Here is a 17,414-nt window from a genome sequence, read left to right on the forward strand (position 1 = left end):
TGTCTCACTAGTCTCATATATATATATATATATATATATATATATATATACTTGCTTGTCTCACTAAATCAAGTCAACACAGAGCAGCAGAAAGATCACACTCACCCTCCAAAATCTTTTGGCGTTCTGCACCCTGGAGGGTTTCCTGTGAAGGCCCAGCGGCGTCCCCAGTGGGTGTTCGAAAATCATTTTTTAAGCAGCTCGTGGCAGCTAGTTCACCTCTACCCGCGCGGCGAACGTTACGGCTGTGCTCCTCCAACGAGCCACTGCCTGCCTTGACAGTCCGCCAGCAATTTCAATTTATGAAGTAGTCGCCACACCCACAGCCATTACACTGTGCACTTACCAGCAACTACATGTAAACAAAAACAACCCCCAGTCCCTCTGTCTCCAAACTCTGCTACGTGGCACAAACATTAGCAGGCCCTAATGGAGGCCGGAGACAGACACAGCCAGGATTAGCTTTCACTCAGTGCCTGGAGGAAACCCTCTCCAGGAGAGTCCCCGTAAACAGCAACTTACCGTTATCAGAGGAAGAATATGATTACAGGGGCTTAAGCTAATGAGAGGGAGGAATATGAAGCCACAGATGCAGCAGGAGTGCAGCAGGGTGATGGAGAGTGAGCAGAGGTAATTCAACACCTCTGTTTGAAAGGCCACTGAGGGAACAATCAGTGCTAAACTGTTTACTCAGCCATAAAAGCGCCAACATGGTGGGGTGCCCTGACAGGTGGGGGGCTGATTTCAGATCAGAAGTCTGCAGCTGTGCTGGTGTGGCAGCTGTGCAGTCACAAACGGCGTACTTCGGGTTGTCTCGTTATTAGAACTCATAGCTGTTCTCTACGGTGGACTTGAGGTGCAAAACAAAACAAAACAAACAAAAAAAAAGTTCTTTCACAAAAACAAAATGGCCGTTTACTGAAATGTTTTTGTGTTCATGTCATTGTAGTGTTTTCTGTTTGGGTTTTCAGAGATGTTGCGTTAGGTGAAATCGTGTCTTTTTGTTGTTGTTCTCGTATATGTGGTTTCCATCTAAATGTGGTGAGCTCTGACCTCCTGCCAAACCGTTTGGCAGGAGGTCAGAGCTTTGGAGCTGCTGGGACTTTGGGAGCTTTTCCGTGTTGGACGAGACTGAATTGGAAGGGCTGATATTCTTTCAGAAAGACGGTGTATTCGAAAGATGATCTGAGATTTACTGATTTGCAATTCCAAGTTGTTTCTCACCATTTTTCTTCCCAGATGTTTGCATGTTTGCTTTACTGTAACCGCAAAGTTTCTTTCGTGGAATAAGTACAGTTCAAAAGGTTCATTATATAATGTATGCCCTCAGATGGGAATCAACGTGAGCATTCAATTCAACACTGATTAAAGGGTTGACTCACCAGCTTTTAGGATGACAGTGTAATTATTGACTTTTCCTTCAGTTAATTGGAAATCCCCCTTTCATTTGACATCAATCAAGCACTTTTAATGTGGTTATAATGTCGGACAGAAACACATTTAATTCTTCTCCGTGATTACATTTAAATGTTGATTCAGCCCGAGTCTGCTGTTCGGAATATCAGAATCAGTAAAGGATGGAGCTTTTCACTGATACTCACGTTATGAATTCAGCTTGAGTTACTATGGTGATCTGGCCGGTTACAGGTTTTCAGTTTCCATGAAAACTCTGACTTCTGATGTGTTTTCTGTTTCATTGTGCTTCTGAAGTCTTCATAGGCAACTGTTCTTCCTGGCAGACGGTAAAAACACGGCCCAGCAAATGAACTTGCACTGATTTTAGGACATGCTCAATAAAGATTAATCAGAACACTGGAGCAATACCTTAAGTGAGTGCTTATAAAATTGTGCAAACTCCACAAAACAAGACAAACTGTCACATTAAAATGAAATCCCATTATCACCACAAATAAGACTTCAAGATATCATCATCACTCATGTGAAATATGAATTATATCAACATGAAAGCAGTAATTCCACTATTAAAATGTGTTTTTCTTTCCCTCATTTCAGGCCGGATGCAGCAGACATGACTCATGTCAGCAGCAGTCTGATAATAACAATTTCAGCCTTGTCTGGAACTAATCTCCCACAAAGCAGAGGCCAATAAAATATGATAAATCTTTGGATGTCCACTGCGGTTGTCATTGAATTGTTAAATAAATGAGCCCATTCCCATTTTCGAAGAGCTGAGGAAAAAACTGCTTCAGAAGGACCATATATGTGCAGCACACCTGAGTGTTCACGTGTTCAAGTGTGTAGGCGTGTGCACGACTGCAACATTTACCCACTTATAAGCTACTTGAACATATTCAACAGGAAACTGCACGCCTTTGCCCTCCAGCAATCTGATTTGCATCACCAACACACACACAGAAAGGTTTTTCAACGATAGTCTGAGTATCTCTATTGCAACCTTGTCGATCTGTTAATGCTGCAGATCTGCTGCATAATACTGGTCTTTCATTTGAATTTCTAAATGCTGATGAAGGACTTCTCTTAATGGTGAGGGTATTGAAGAACACAATAAAACACAAATTAATCAGTTTGCAATAATCAGAAAATCTTTCACACACATCCATGATATGTTTCCGGACTAAAGAGCAAAGAGCGTCTCAGTGAAGAAGTGCAGAAACATTCATCTTTTGCTCCTGCATGTGTGCTCAAAATCATGCCCCAAACTTGTGGTCTGTGGAGCCAAGCAGTGTTCATTATGGCAGTATAAAACACAGACTGTAATTCATAACAAAGAGTTAAATTGACTCAGTCAGGATTACAACCTGGAACTTAAATCTGCATAAAACTCTTAGTCTTACCCAGCAACTAAGACTAATTAGTGCACAGTGGCTGAATCCTGCAGCCAGATGAGCACATGAGGTTATTTCAGAATGGAAACGGCAGAACATCAAAAGCCTTTGCATATGGTTATAAATGCTGACAGCTTTTACAAGGTAAACTAAATCGTACAAACAGCTCCGACTGTTATGGTTTTGAGACAGAACAGCGAATGTTGTCAGTGTAAAGCAGGCAAAAAAAAAATCCAAAATGTCTTAAGCACAATTTGATTCCGCACTGACACGCTTCATCCATGCTGCCACCATTATTCTCAGTTTCTGTTAACAGACCGGATTAAGCTGAGAACTGATAAAACCTTCTTAGAAGTGTTCATAGCTGGGTTAAATAAAAAGGAAGTAAAAGTACACCAGCTTTGGAACTTTCTTCCAATTTTGTTGTCTTTAGATTACATAAAAATGTGTAAATAGATGCCGTCATGTATCTAATATTCTTTGTTGTGTGTAAACACTATTCAATTCTCAGACTTGGCGTATCAGGACATGGTAAAAAAAAATCTGGATTTTTAGAAGATCTGGTCTTTAATATTTCATGTGTTGTTGCCAATTTGAGGTGCACTTAATATAATTTGTATTTTCTTTCAAAGTCCTAATGTGTAAAACTTTAGAACTGAAATGTCTTTTTATAAAACTGTGGGTATGCATACAATACATATAGATGTAATGTCTCGTTTATCAGAGATCTGTTGTTGTTTTTTTTTGTTGTTTTCTTTTTGAGTTAAAAAGATATGTGAATGACAAAAATAACAATAAATAGATCGATAAAAACATATTCACCGAACATAATATGACTTTAGCTGAACAGCAGCGACTCTGGCCACGGTTACGGGATCCCTGAATGGGCCTTTTTTTCCTCGAGTTAAACGCTTAGAAACATAATATAATCTATGGCAGGCTAAAGAGCCCCCAGAATGTGTTGTAATAAACGAGACAAAATAATGTTCATGTTTTTTGGCGATGCTATACATCTGGCTAATTTTAGCTTAACCGTGAGGACTCTAAACAGCATTCCATGACAAACCCACACCCTGTCCTCATCTCCAAGCTGGGCTGCCTCCTTCTAAAAGTGACACTTGATTGTTTTAAAGGTGATAGAGAAAGGTTGAATGGGGCATTAATCCTTGTTCTGTGATGTGATATGTAGCCCAAAAAAAAATTGGTTGGGTCTGTAATGGCTCAGAACCTCCCTAAAAGGCTCTCTGCAACAGCTATGTTACTATGCTGGGTTTAGAATGCGTCGTTTGCCCTTATTGGCGTCGTTTCAGAGCTTATCTGGCAACCTCATTATGAAATGCAGGTAGGTGTTGGCGCTATTCGGTTGCCGTTGCTTGATTGGCAGGTTAGCTTATTCCCTTTAGATGAACAAGCCAGAGCTAACGTGCAATTCTTACAACAGGAATATGGCACAACACACATTTAAAACAAAATAAAATGTGATACTTACAGGCTGTACTGACTGCTGGGGTTGATTTTGGTGCAAAGTCGGAACTGACCCTCTACTGAGCATTAAATTCCAACTGAAGCCTGCTCGGAATCGTGCAAGGTTTGTGAAACTGTACTCCGTGAAATGCGCAGAGCAAAGGAAAAGTCGGCGGTTGTATGTACTGGGGATGCTGTTAAAAATAAATAAAAGCCATTGATCGCGAACATTTCTTTGTGGGGGAAGAATATGTAACGATCGTAGTCCGCTTTCACATCCTTGGAAGGCTCACCTGTTCCTGTTTCTCACCGAAGGGGCGTGTCTGAAACGGGGTGGCTGTGGATTTGGGTGTGGGGGGGGCGATTGCGCCAAAAGATATGTCACAAACACGGATTGGCCCATTTTCTGGCGGCAATTCAAAAAAGGGGGAGTACTGGAAACAGAGGTTCTGACACTTGCTGGCACTTCGTGTGTACTCCCCACAGCGGGGAGACTCAGAACTAACACCAAAAACGTGAAAAAGATGATTTTGATTCTCTATCCCCTTTAAAGAGCACGTTGCAGCTGAAGTCAGTTTGTTGGTTTTGTTCCATGACATCCTGAACCCCAGTTTATGGGACATGGTGCATCTGATGAATCCACATAAAGAAGCAGCTGGGAAGACAACACCGACGAAAAAAAAAAACAGTAAGGTGCAGAGAGAGTTGTTAAGGTTGTTATAAAAAGGAAACTCAGCCATATCACTATTGCTGTTCCTAATAACATCGCACACATTTGTATTCTCAGGTTCCATCCCTCATCCAGTCCTCTCATTTCCTGTTTCAGCTCGTTCGCTCTGCGAACACCAGGAGAATGTCAGCATCTTTATTGGCAGTCTGGCATTATTTGACATGGTTTGATTGAGTTGTAACTGAAACCTAAATCTCCTCCTCTCTCTCAGTGTGACTACTGCGCAGCTAGTTTTCAAAATGTGAGAACCAGCTTAAAGGTTACACAAACAGAACCAAGATTCGTTTTGGTTCGTGTCGTTTGACTGCTTAACTGGTTTCGTTATAAAGGAATCAGAATGATTATAATTTTGTGAGAAAAATATTTGGTAGGCTTTCTCGTTTGGTTTGCTGTTAAGTTACCGGATCTCACTGCAAACTCTCCGGTTTGATGACTTAACTTTTGCATTTCTGAAAAAGTTGTTTTTGGAAATTTGCTGCCAATTAATCTTCGACTAAAACCCTAAGACTACAATGCAAGATATAATAATGACAAAGTAAAAGGCTAATATGGTTTTAGCAAGTGAAACTGCTTTTAGTATAACTGTAGAAACTTTATAGAATGAACATGTTGCTGAATTATTTTAACTTCAGCTGTCAAGTTTTGAAGGAATTCGAAGTAAACATGCAATTCTTGCAAATTTTTCAAAAGTCACCACAAACTACTTTCAACAGTACAGCCTGCTGATCTGAAGCATCGGCAGAATGTATTTTTTTTCAATGTAAGAAGTTTACCGACAATCATAGTTTCCCAACAAATGTTGGAAAAATGACAGCCTCGCTCATTTTTCCTCCCCCAGAATGCTCCTTCAGCACATTATTACCCACACTAAACTCCAAACAGGAGCCCTCTCCATCTTCTTTCCTCTGACATGCTGGACATTACAGTATTTATCAGCAGTGTATACAATTCAGACTTAGTCCAACTACTGCTGAAGCCCCATCTAAGGCCTTCACCAGTCAGCGCGGGGCTGACAAATACTGACAGATAAACCGCGCCGGCTGCTGTATGGTTGACAGCCCCTGAAATGGATTACTAATGGATCAGGTGGAGCCCAAACACAAACTACAGCATGTGGGGTTTGTGGAACACTGGGGAGGTCGCTACCTGTCTGTCTGACGAGAGAGAGAGACAGAGGGGAAAGACAGCACAGCGTTCAGCAATTAAGGGAGAAATCATGAAAAAGTGAAGCACTTTGAGGGAACGCTGAGCTCGGTCCCTGGAGAGAATAATCCACCGGGATAGAGAGGAGCCGGCAGTTTTACCCTCCATCCTGATCAACACGACAGACAGCAATGCCTGTGGAGTAACGCCACCAAAGCCAGCACAGACGCTGCAGCATCTGGAGCGTCATTAATGTTTTGTCTGCACTTTCTATCCTGTCAGATGAAAGGGAAAGAGGAAGCCACTTCCACAAGGCCAAACAGAATCAAAATGTGTGAAGCAAAAAAAAGGGTGCCAGTGGTCTGCATTCACACACACGCACGCCTCTGTGTCCCTGTGTGTTTCATGCCGTGTTGCTTCGTAAATTGCGCTGACACAAGCCAAACGGCCGTCGCACGGGAGCACCAGCAGTGTTGCAATCTAGACCCTGCAGACTTGGGCTCCACAAAGCTCATTTAGAAACCCTCATCCCCCCCAAAGACCCCTGGAAGCACACTGACAAGATGCTAGAACCAGTTAATGAAAGTCTCATTTCAAATTCTCCACAGCAGAGGGCTTAAATGCAATATCATGCCACTTAAAGCGCTAGTGAGCAGCCTTTCTTACTTGGTTTGATCCTTTCCTGGATATCTGTATTTTATGCAAACCATAACAAAAAAGAAAAAAACTTCAGTTATCCATTTATAGTCATGAATATGTCATTGCTATGTGGTGGCAGAGCTGTCTGAGGGGGCCTTTAGGGCAACTATTTGCTGTGATGCATTCATTTAAACACCAGCATTCAATATTTTAGAGGTGGCAGCCAACACAAAGTGCAATGAGTATTTGTGCATCCTGGGGCTAGAATTAGAGCCCCAACACCGACATGCATGTAGTTGCTCAGGCAGGCAATAACGATGCAGTGTAAAAATACATTTTATACAATGTATATAGTGACCAAAAATTTTTCTCATCTTTGACTCTGTTCCAAGTAGCTGTTAGCTTCAATCCCAGTCTGAAGTCTGCTGAGGGTAAGACACCGACTACTCATTCATACAGAAATCAGATCAAACTCTGCGTTGCTTAATTTGAATATTGCTTATTCTGAAAATAACGTTGTTCAGGTTAGAGTAATCAGAAAAGGTTTTCACTAGGTTAACACCAGAATATTGCTGTGCATGTAAATATACCCAGAGTGACAACCATTCTTCATCAATCAATAAACTAGGTCATGATTCTAAAAAATTATGTGTTTTTGGGTCAGCTTCAGTATGGTATGGTATGGTTGAGGGGGATTTTTACCAGGAAAATAAATATGTAAAAACTTTGCTACATTATAATTAATCATATGCTGTATAGCCCCGTTTCCACTATGCAGTCCAGTACGGGTCGGTTCAGAACGGTTCGCTTATTTCAGTGTTTCCACTACCACGACAGCGTACCGGTCCCATGGTACCCGTTACCATTTTTGTAAGCCTTCTGCGTGGGGTACCCAGCACACAGGACCGGTTCCCTTGGGAAGGAGCCAAAGCACACTTGGGAATTATCGTTGCCTTTCAGGATGCAATAATAACAATAATAGATCGGTTTCATATCGCGCTTTTCATAATACTCAAAGCCACTTTCAGTGAACACCAGTGAATGAAACAACAGCAAATTCCCTAAAGTTCTGCCAATCTCCGTCAACGAGTTCTGGGAGTTGATGTGGTCACTGTGTTGTTTCAGTGCAGAGTCGTACAGGTGCCTGTACCGCACTTCCTTGCTGAGTCTGGATTCAAATTGGTCCATCCTGTTTGTCGTTCTCCGCGCAAATTTTGACTGGTGCACGACTACGCGGCAACCAAAAAAAAAAAAATCAGACAGGGGGAAAAGTTCGGAAGGCTCACTTCCTTCAGCCATCATTCAGCCTGCAGAGCTGCCTGCTTGTCACTCACAGCAAGCGGAGGTGCGCAGGGCACTACGCTGAAGCTGCACGCGGCGTGAGGGACCTCCACTTTCTCTTTGACGAGACACCACAAAAAAATAAAAATAAAAAAAAACGCTCATACCGCAGGGACGGTATGACAGAAAATTTTAGTGGTTTTGAAACCTTGACTTTTTAATACCGTGGTATACCTTGAAACCGGTAACCGGCCCATACCTAGTATGGAGTGCTGAGGAGGTGCAGGCTTCGGCACGCACTCCACCCACCCCTGAGGGTCCCCTTTGTGCAGTGGGAACGCAAAGCTGACCCCAAAGCGGCCCGACCCGTACTGTACCGATACACAGTGACCCGAACCGTACTGACAGTGGAAACAAGGCTTTTATGTCACCTGATGCCTAAAGTTGGTTTTCCATCACATAAAGACATTATGGCCGTAAATTACAGATGAAATGGCACACGTCAGGGCTTAAAAACTCAACAGAATGACAAGAATCGTGTGTGGGAGGTCCATAAGATTTATTTATTAATCTTACACCTCTCAATATTCCGACAAAACTTATACCCTTGCCTTCAATACAGTGAAATGTAAAAAACATGGCTTGAATTTAATAATTTTGTAGCATTAAAAAGAGTTTGAGAGTTTGGCATCTACTTTTAATCTTACTGGAAGGCAGTAAGCAGACACATTAAATAGTAACATCGCATTAAAGAAAAACACTCAAGAGACTTTAAAGTGAGCAAAAATTCAAATGATTTGGTTCCTTTTCACCGTGCAGACAGTCTTAGTCAAGTCAAGTCAACTTTATTGTCAATGCTGCCGTATGTGCAGGACATACACATAATTGAAATAGTGTTTCCCTCTTATCCCTGGTGCAAAACAGCAATAAACACGAAGTAAACTATTTATATATATATATATATATATATATATATATATATATATATATATAGTAGGAGGTAAAAAAAGAAAAAATATTAAAAAAATATATATACATATGCTAAAAGATATATAAAAACAGCAGTGGCAAATCTGTATATATATATATATATATATATATATATATACACATATATATGGCAGTATACCGGTAAGTGAAGTGAAGCCTAATCACAAGCAGTCTTCTGCTCTTCAGTCTTTTCACAAACATTAGCATCTATTAGCCTTTTCTAGAAAAAGAAATCATTTGACAATACTGAACCATTCCATGAAATTATCTCCCATTTTGATTGTTCATATAAAGTTGTTTTTTTTTCCCTCCCGAAGCACATATGTCTCCATGGTCGCGGAAAAGCAATATTCTTGGCTGAAAATGAAAAAAAACAACATTTTTCCATCCCTTTCAGTTCATATCTAAGAGCAATTCCTCACTTTCGCACAGGGAGGTGCACTTATCGGGAGCCAAGTTACGGCCTCACAACGTTCCGTAATGGCTCTATGGATTCAAAACAAATACAAAGAGCTGAGGCCATTTGTTACAGTCTGAGTCATTATGTGCGCCTCAGCTATCTGCATGCCACGTGAGTGTTCAGACATGAGTTCAAGAGATAGCAAATGGGCGTCGGTTACAGTAGGATCAGATGTTCAGGTGTCCCCATGAGGCAAAGAGGTCATCTTGAAGTTGTCACATTAATAGATGCTGAAAGGCAGCGAACAGCCATGGAGATCAAACATGAAAGAGAAACAATTGTTTGATGGGAGGCCATACAAGATCCTATTATACGACAATTAAAACAGAGAGGGAGGCACTCAGACTGCACTTGATAAAGGGATGTTGTAGCCTGTGCGCTCTAACATCACCACGGGGCTGGTGCTGGTACTGGTCTGCAGAAAGCACACACTTCTGATCAAACTGGCAATCACGACCCTGTATTTATGGAAACTTGGCCTTATTAACACAGAGTCAAACTAAATTCAGATGTGTTTATATGCACTTATATCTAAAATCTGACACGATTCATGGGTTTGCAACACAAACGTTCCGTCATTAAAAATGTTTTCACAAACATCCTTCAGTTGTAGAACCACTGTGCAGGTTGTTTGGAGATATAAGATTTGAAACCTGCCACACAACATCACAATATATTTCCCACTGGTGTACGCTTTGCATATGAATGTTTACCAATTAAATGCAGCCCTTTATCTCTCTGTTACTTGATATGCAAAAGCCATGTTGGCTGCGTTTGGACTGTGATAACTGTCACTTTTCCAAGTACTTTAAAAAAAATTTGAACCAAAAACAAACGAGTGGAAAACACGCAAACTACACTCAAACAGAAAAAAAATGATAATTTAATCTCCTCTGTACCACATCAGGAGGAGTGATTAATGCAGGAATGAACACAAAGTCTGACATCACCAGCAGTGCTCAGAATTTCCAGAAAAAAAGAAAGAAAAGAAATACAGTAATATTAATAATAGAAACAAAAATAGTTTCATTTCTAAAACAAGAAACTGCATTGAAAAACACCAACAGACTAAGTAATATCAAACACAAAAACAAGTTTAACACGTAGATGCTAAACTGGCCGATCGCAGAACTTCTTGGAGGGAATTTGGGTTGGGTTAAAAAGAATCTAAATTTTCTTATTCAAGCACATTTTCATTCTAAAACAATCCAGTCTCGATTCATAAAACCCTCGAATCGACTTCTATTCTCTGTCATTTTCGGCATCATCTGCGTTAGGAATCTCTTTGTGCATCAAGATTCAGCACGTGTCGGGAAGACCCTGTACCCTCTGCGAGGAGAGGCAAAACATGACGGAGGCAGCGACACTAACATCAGCACCGTCACACCAAAAGAGTTTGGATAAGGAAAGTACGCCGGCTTTTTTACACCAGAAATTTAATTCAACAGCAATCTGCTAAATTGGAATGGAATGGATTCAGGAAGTTAGTAGTGATGCCCTGCCCTAATCATTAGTGTTGGCCAGGTGGTCCACTGGGCCTGCACAATAAAATGGGAAAGACCAAAATGTTTTATAGCTACCAAGATCAACCGCACCAAATGTTGCAGTTTCACCAAAAATACATTGAAAGGGTTGAAAAATATACATAGTTATGGGTTCAAGATTTGAATTTTCATGGATTGGCATGGTGTGGTGGTTAGCACCGTCACCTCACAGCAAGAAGGTTCCAGGTTCAAATCCCAGCTGGGGCCTTTCTGTGTGGAGTTTGCATGTTCTCCACGTGTATGCGTGGGTTCTCTCAAAGGAGGCAAAAATAGCGCCAAGTGAGGTCTGACTTTTTCATCGGGAACGATTTTGGGATGCAAATGTAAACTCAGCTGGAACTCCGCTCACAGGACGCAGCAGGGGGTAAGTCAATGTTCATAAATGATATTGCTAATATGGGATGTACAGCTTCATGTCAAAAGAGGCGAACTATCCCTTTAAACACTACTAATATGGTGCGATTCATTCAACTCATTGCTATAACTCCCCTTTAAACAATGATTGGATTAAGTGTGCAGCTTAGTTTAAGTTCTACAACTACAGAACTAAAATGCATAGGGTTCGAGAAACTCACCAAAAGCAATACAGTACGTGTAGAGATTAACAACTGATATGGCGGTTCAGAGTTAAGACTAATGATTTAATACGCCGCTTCTTCCTGCTCGACAAAACGTGTCACATTTGATTACCTTCGGTAAACTGAAGACCATTTTAAGGGACGTGTACGATGCCTCTCCTGATCAGTGCATCTGCTTCTACATCCAGTGTTTTAAAAGTTTTGTAAGCTCAGAATACTTGGGCCACTTAACTGAAATATTGCCCATGCTCTTGTATTATGTGCAGAGGTGTCTTTGCCAGTTTATGTTGTTTTTATTGTAACAATATTTATGCTGCTTTCTCTCCATATTTCCCTTTAAAGCAAAAGAAAATGGACTGGAAATTGGATCCTTCACAACCATGCAACACTCATCATCTCGGCACAGAAAGGATACACGGCTTCCTGCTTTGGCTTTTAATGCTTTCTGTCGGAGTAATTTGTAGGAATATGGAAGGGGGGGGTGTTATTCTCGCTTTGTTTTTCCACTGCTAAAAGTCTACTCCCTGGATAGATAATAGATATCAAACCTTAAACAGAATAAGACCTACATGTGAAAGCTGGCTGTCGAAGTAGCTGAAATGTAGCAGCCCAGTATAACAAGGTCTAAACATAGACATTCTGGTCAATGCAACTCATTTCAGCTCGTACTACACAGCACCGACCTGAGCCTATGTCTCAGACAAAAAGCCCTGTGCTGATGTAATGTTACGCTTCAGTTGGTCGACGCCACTGAACGGAACAACGGGTCAAAAAGGTGAGCAATGAGAAGACAGGGAAAAAAGGGAAATAGATCAGTAGAGGAAGGGAGGTGTGGTGGTGGTGATCCAGGGCTCGGTTCTATTTAAGAGCTCTGCACAGGTCACTGGAAAAGGAAAAGGCAGCAATTTAGTTAGTGAGGAACTCTAAAAACATTCCAGAGTCAGTAAATGGATAAAAGGATCATTTCAGCAGAAAAAAAATATGAATTTGTTAACTGACACTGTGTAAGAGCTGCAGTGCGAAAATAAATACAGCCTGTTTCAGTTCTAAGCTTTCATGTGTCAGAACACGATATGCAGGACATCATCTGGTCCTGAACGGGTCTGAGAAACAGTGAAACACAGCCTCAGATGAGCATCAACACATGACATATTCCACTGTGTCATTATTCATTTAACAAAATCTAAACTGCAGAAACTGTGTGTAAAAAAAAACATTCACTAAAATTCTGTTCAGTTGTATTTATTTAGCAGCAAATCACAACAAATGCCATCTCTGGGCACCTCAAAGATAGAGTCCAAAATTAACTCCACCGTTACTGCTTCCATCGAAATAAAGAGAAGAAGTGGCAGTCGGGTGGTGCCTATCAAATGCACAGTGTCAAGGAGGAACATCAGAAATTACCTTCGGCCTAACCTCGAATTTGATGACTGCAAATGATTAATCCCAAACTGCTCTCAGCATTTCTGTCTATCGTGCATGGGCCAAAGCACCTTTTGGGCAACAATTTGGAAATACTTTCCGGGGTGAACCTGGAACACACCATGTTCTTAGAGAAGCAATTGTTGCCATCAGTCAACATTGGAAGTGGTTTAGGACCATTTCCAAACTATTTGGAGTCCATCACTCTACGGAGAGAAAGATAATTCACGGAGAACAATCAAGACTGTCGTCAATCATTTATTCCTGCTGTCATCTGGCTTTTAAAAAACTCAGCGTGACTTAATGTATAAATTATATAGTTTTATATTGTATATTCTTTTGCACTAATGTTTGTTGACACTGAATTTTGCATTTTCTTTTACAGAAAAAATTTGAGATTAAGATTTCTTGACTTGACTCCTCTGTGTACAAAGTGTTCCATAGTCAGATGTGAGGCCATCTGTCGGCCATCTGTCAGAAACTGGGTCATCAGCAGGACGATGATTGCAAACACAGCAGCAAAGCTACAGCAGAACGTCCTGATGTCAACCGCACTGAACTGAAGACAAGGAGATTAAAAAAAAGGCCAAAATTCCTCTACAGTGATGTGAAAGACTGATAACATCACATGTAAAACAGTTCATTCAAGTTACTGCTGATGAAGATGGCTCTAAAAGCTACTGAACCATGGGGTGACAGTGTCATAAGTTGTGTTGATGTTCAACTAAAGTTGTACCACTATGTCTAATTTCAAGACCTGGTAAGGACCAAATGATTTTAAATGATTAGTAAAAATCTTTCTTTTTAACATGACTGTATTAAATGTATGCTGTAAAATTAGACTAAATGATGGCCATATTATTCTTTTTAGCTCAAGTGCTCTTATAACCAGAGCGTTGGCTGCTGTTTCAGGTATTTACAAGCAACCATACGTCAAACCCCTATTAAGCACTAAATTAGGAAGAACAGATGAGTCCCATTTAGATGTTTATGTTCTGCTGAACACCTGAAATTTGCCTTTGTCTGACAAGAAAAAAAGAAAAAGGCAGAGGACAATATATACAGGGAGCATTCCACTTACAGCAGTGGGAAAATCAAGCAAAGATTTTACTGCGTATCTGGAATATTTGGATGAAAACTGTGAAGACCCCAAACTCTTATTTCTCCTCTCGGATTGCCCCTAAAACTGTTTGCGACAGTGAAAATGAAATTTCTAATCCTTTCCTGTCCGTGTATCTTCTGATAGTTTCACACATGTCACTCGTTAATAATGCGCATTCACATTCCGTTTTATCGCAGATGAATGCAAGGCTGCTGTGTTCAACTAACAACACCCAACAGTCAGAAACTGCCTGTTTTCTACTCCGTACCAACCTCTGAAAGGTAAAAGTGCAGCCCCTCTCCGCTCCCACGTGAAAGAACAACACGTCAGAGCCCCCCCGGAGATTTCAGCGCTTGAGGTTAAAAGCATTTCAATCAGAGTGGATCCAAGTGAAAAAGCAAAGTTTGGAACAGACAAGTGCTTTTGTTGTTGTTGTGCGAAAAGTGCCGTAATGACAGCATGAAGATGTGCTTTGTAGAGTTGTGGGTGGTTTGGAGCTGATGTGCACGCCTGTCTGTCTCCAGTCATTACCTGCAGGGAAACTCTGCCCTCTATAGCATGCTTTGTGCATTGATAATCACTTTGTATGCTGAACTGAATTCACTGATTATTATCAACATTGTTATCGGATACAAAAAAAAAACGTGACATTCTTATCCTATTAGCAGTTTGCCTGTTTGTACATCATATCCGTGCATCATCTAGTTACCTCCATCGTACCACATACTGGCTAGACATGAGCCCGTGCCAAAAACTAGAATCTGTAGCTTAAACCAACGAGTAAAACAGTATTACCGTTTCATTATGAGTTTACTGTAATCAAAGTTTCCTAGGAGTGTTTAGCTAACCTGATGTTGAATCAATTGTCCACAAGCCTATTCATCTGAGAATGAATCCAGAACCAAGGACGCTTAGTTTAATAGACAGTTAATGAGGTAAAGCAGAAAATCCTCACCCTTTAGAGGCTGAAACTAAAACACAGCAGTCACTGCTGCTTGCATGAACAGACACTCTCATGAAAAACATGTACATTAACATAATTTATCAGTGATTCCATGAATGCCTTTCCCAGTGTAAATTTTAGCACCATTCACAAGAAGTGCCATCTTTGTGCATCAAATGACCATCTTCAGAACGGAGGAATAAAGTGAGAGTGGAAACTTCAACACTTTTCTTGTGCGTGTTTCTTCAGGCAAGGGCCTTATCGGGAATATCCGGACTATTAAAGCGTCATAGTGAGAAGGAAGACAAAAAGAAAGAGTTTCCCAGTTGTTCACACTGTGTACAGCAAGGGATGCAAAACAAGACCAGCTTAAGTCCTGATAACAGCTGGGGCCAGAGAGCAACAGAAGCAAGACACATAGTTCCAATCTGAGGGGCGTAAAAATGAACAGACACACTGACCTTCCGTGCTTCACAAGAATATGACACTAGTTCGAATTCAAATAACTGTGATAAAGAGCTTATTTCTTCCCATGCTAGCTGTAGTGACATTTGCACAGCAGTAAAAACGCACAGCTGTCATTGTGAATGTCATCTCCTGAATCTGTAGGAAAGTGTAAATATTTCTTTTGATGCACACACAGCAGCTGTGGACAGGATTTCTCTTATCAAAAGAATGTGTAAAGCTCTTTACACTGGCCTGACATTCATCTATTCACACAATAACACACAATAGCTGCAGGGTACGATGAAGGTCACAGACCTTGCCATCACATGCCTCGCTCAAACACACCAGCACAGATAGAAGGAGCCAAAGACCGAATCATTTTACTTTCCTCATATATCCCAAGGTTTGATACAGATCTTTAACATCTGTCTGTAAAATATCTAACTGATTCATGTAAATGGCATAAAGCCGTGTGGAGGACTGTTTTCGTAATTCCACTCTTGCAGGATTTCTGACATTACCACCAGCAGAATATCTATGTTGGATACAGCAGGACCCACAGGATCCCAATCCTGGTGCAGCCATTTATCGTGAATAATCTGACAAATGCACAACTATTTAAAGCAACAAAATACAAAAGAAAAAAACAAATGCATGGAAAAAGCAGCACTGAACCGTCGGCCTGACATTTACAAAAAGACTCTTGCATAGTACTAGCACAAAGCCACAATCAGAAAGCAAAAAAGATTTGTTTTGTTTGAGGACCGGAGCCTTTGATACCCACAGTTTTTTATGTATTAAAGGGTTTTGCAGGCTCAAGTGGCATTTTGTAAAATGACGGGAAGAGAACGGGAAAGTGGGCAGAAAGAAGGGGATGACATGAAGCGAAGGGAAACACGCTTGAACCCAGCAGGCCCTCTGCGAGGAAGATGTTAAGCCTTAGTTTATGTTGTGACTTCTAAATCCTACCCGAGGCCACATCAAAACCGACCGCTCCCACCAAATTTGCATACATGGACCTGCTGGATCAAAATCCCAATGGAGCTCCTTAAAACAATGGTTCTTGATCACTCTGTACATACTAAAAGCTTCCGCCGATGGAAAATGTTTGTATCTTTGCTTCTTTAGGAATAAATGCCACATAAACATATGCATTCATTATAAAGGGGCACATAAACACGGTTCCCAGATGCACAAATCAAAAATGAACAGAGAGATAAATAGAAAGAAAATTAAGAATGTGCACAATCATGAGAGCAAATACTAAACATTAAACTTAACAAAAGCAAGGAGATATATAAACTAGTTCCATCAGAGAAACAGACACAAATCTTTGAAACTAACCAAATAGACCATCACCATATCAAGTTTCCACCATTAACGCTGCTGGAGACTTGCAACGAGACAGAGACACAGCAGAGAAACAAAAGTCATGCCAAAGCCTTATTAGACACCTAATTAGTTGGCTTTTATTACCTTAGAAGCCAACGACAGCGACTTTTAGGTATATAAAGTTGAAAAAGTACTAGTCTGGATGCTTCGATGTCGACTTTTCTTTTTCTCCATTTGAAACTACCCAGCCATGTGCTGATAGAAAAAAAACAGGCTACGTTTCATGAACCATCTTGTATTCTTTCAGTAAACTTAAACAGTAATCATCCTATAGTTTAACATTAGCACTACGGTGGAGGATGAGCAGATTATTACTACTTTTAATGCTCAACATTTTAGCAGTGTTTGAAAACAGCCTCAGGAATGAAAAAAAACAAAAACAAAACGAGAATTATCCATTTCCACTAAAAACCTTGATTTACCAGCCTATGAAGAAGCTATAAAATTTACATAAAGATTGTTCCAAAGTCTA

At 40.7% G+C, this 17,414-nt stretch overlaps 1 protein-coding gene across 4 annotated transcripts in view; it reads right to left on the reverse strand.

The window, feature by feature from the left end:
* dpp6a (dipeptidyl-peptidase 6a) overlaps positions 1–17,414 on the reverse strand; it is a 247,212-nt gene that overhangs the window by 161,681 nt on the left and 68,117 nt on the right. Inside the window, exon 1 of one of the 4 annotated variants that reach the window (XM_075452812.1) lies at positions 106–456. The exons of the other annotated variants lie outside the window; for them this stretch is intronic. Within the exon in view, the coding sequence (XP_075308927.1) occupies positions 106–189 (84 nt within the window). The 5' untranslated portion in view covers positions 190–456. Of the gene's footprint in view, positions 1–105; positions 457–17,414 lie in introns of those variants that run through there. 4 annotated transcript variants of the gene reach the window in all.

Source organism: Odontesthes bonariensis, chromosome 20, assembly GCF_027942865.1.
Source record: "Odontesthes bonariensis isolate fOdoBon6 chromosome 20, fOdoBon6.hap1, whole genome shotgun sequence".
In the NCBI taxonomy this organism is placed as follows: domain Eukaryota; kingdom Metazoa; phylum Chordata; class Actinopteri; order Atheriniformes; family Atherinopsidae; genus Odontesthes; species Odontesthes bonariensis.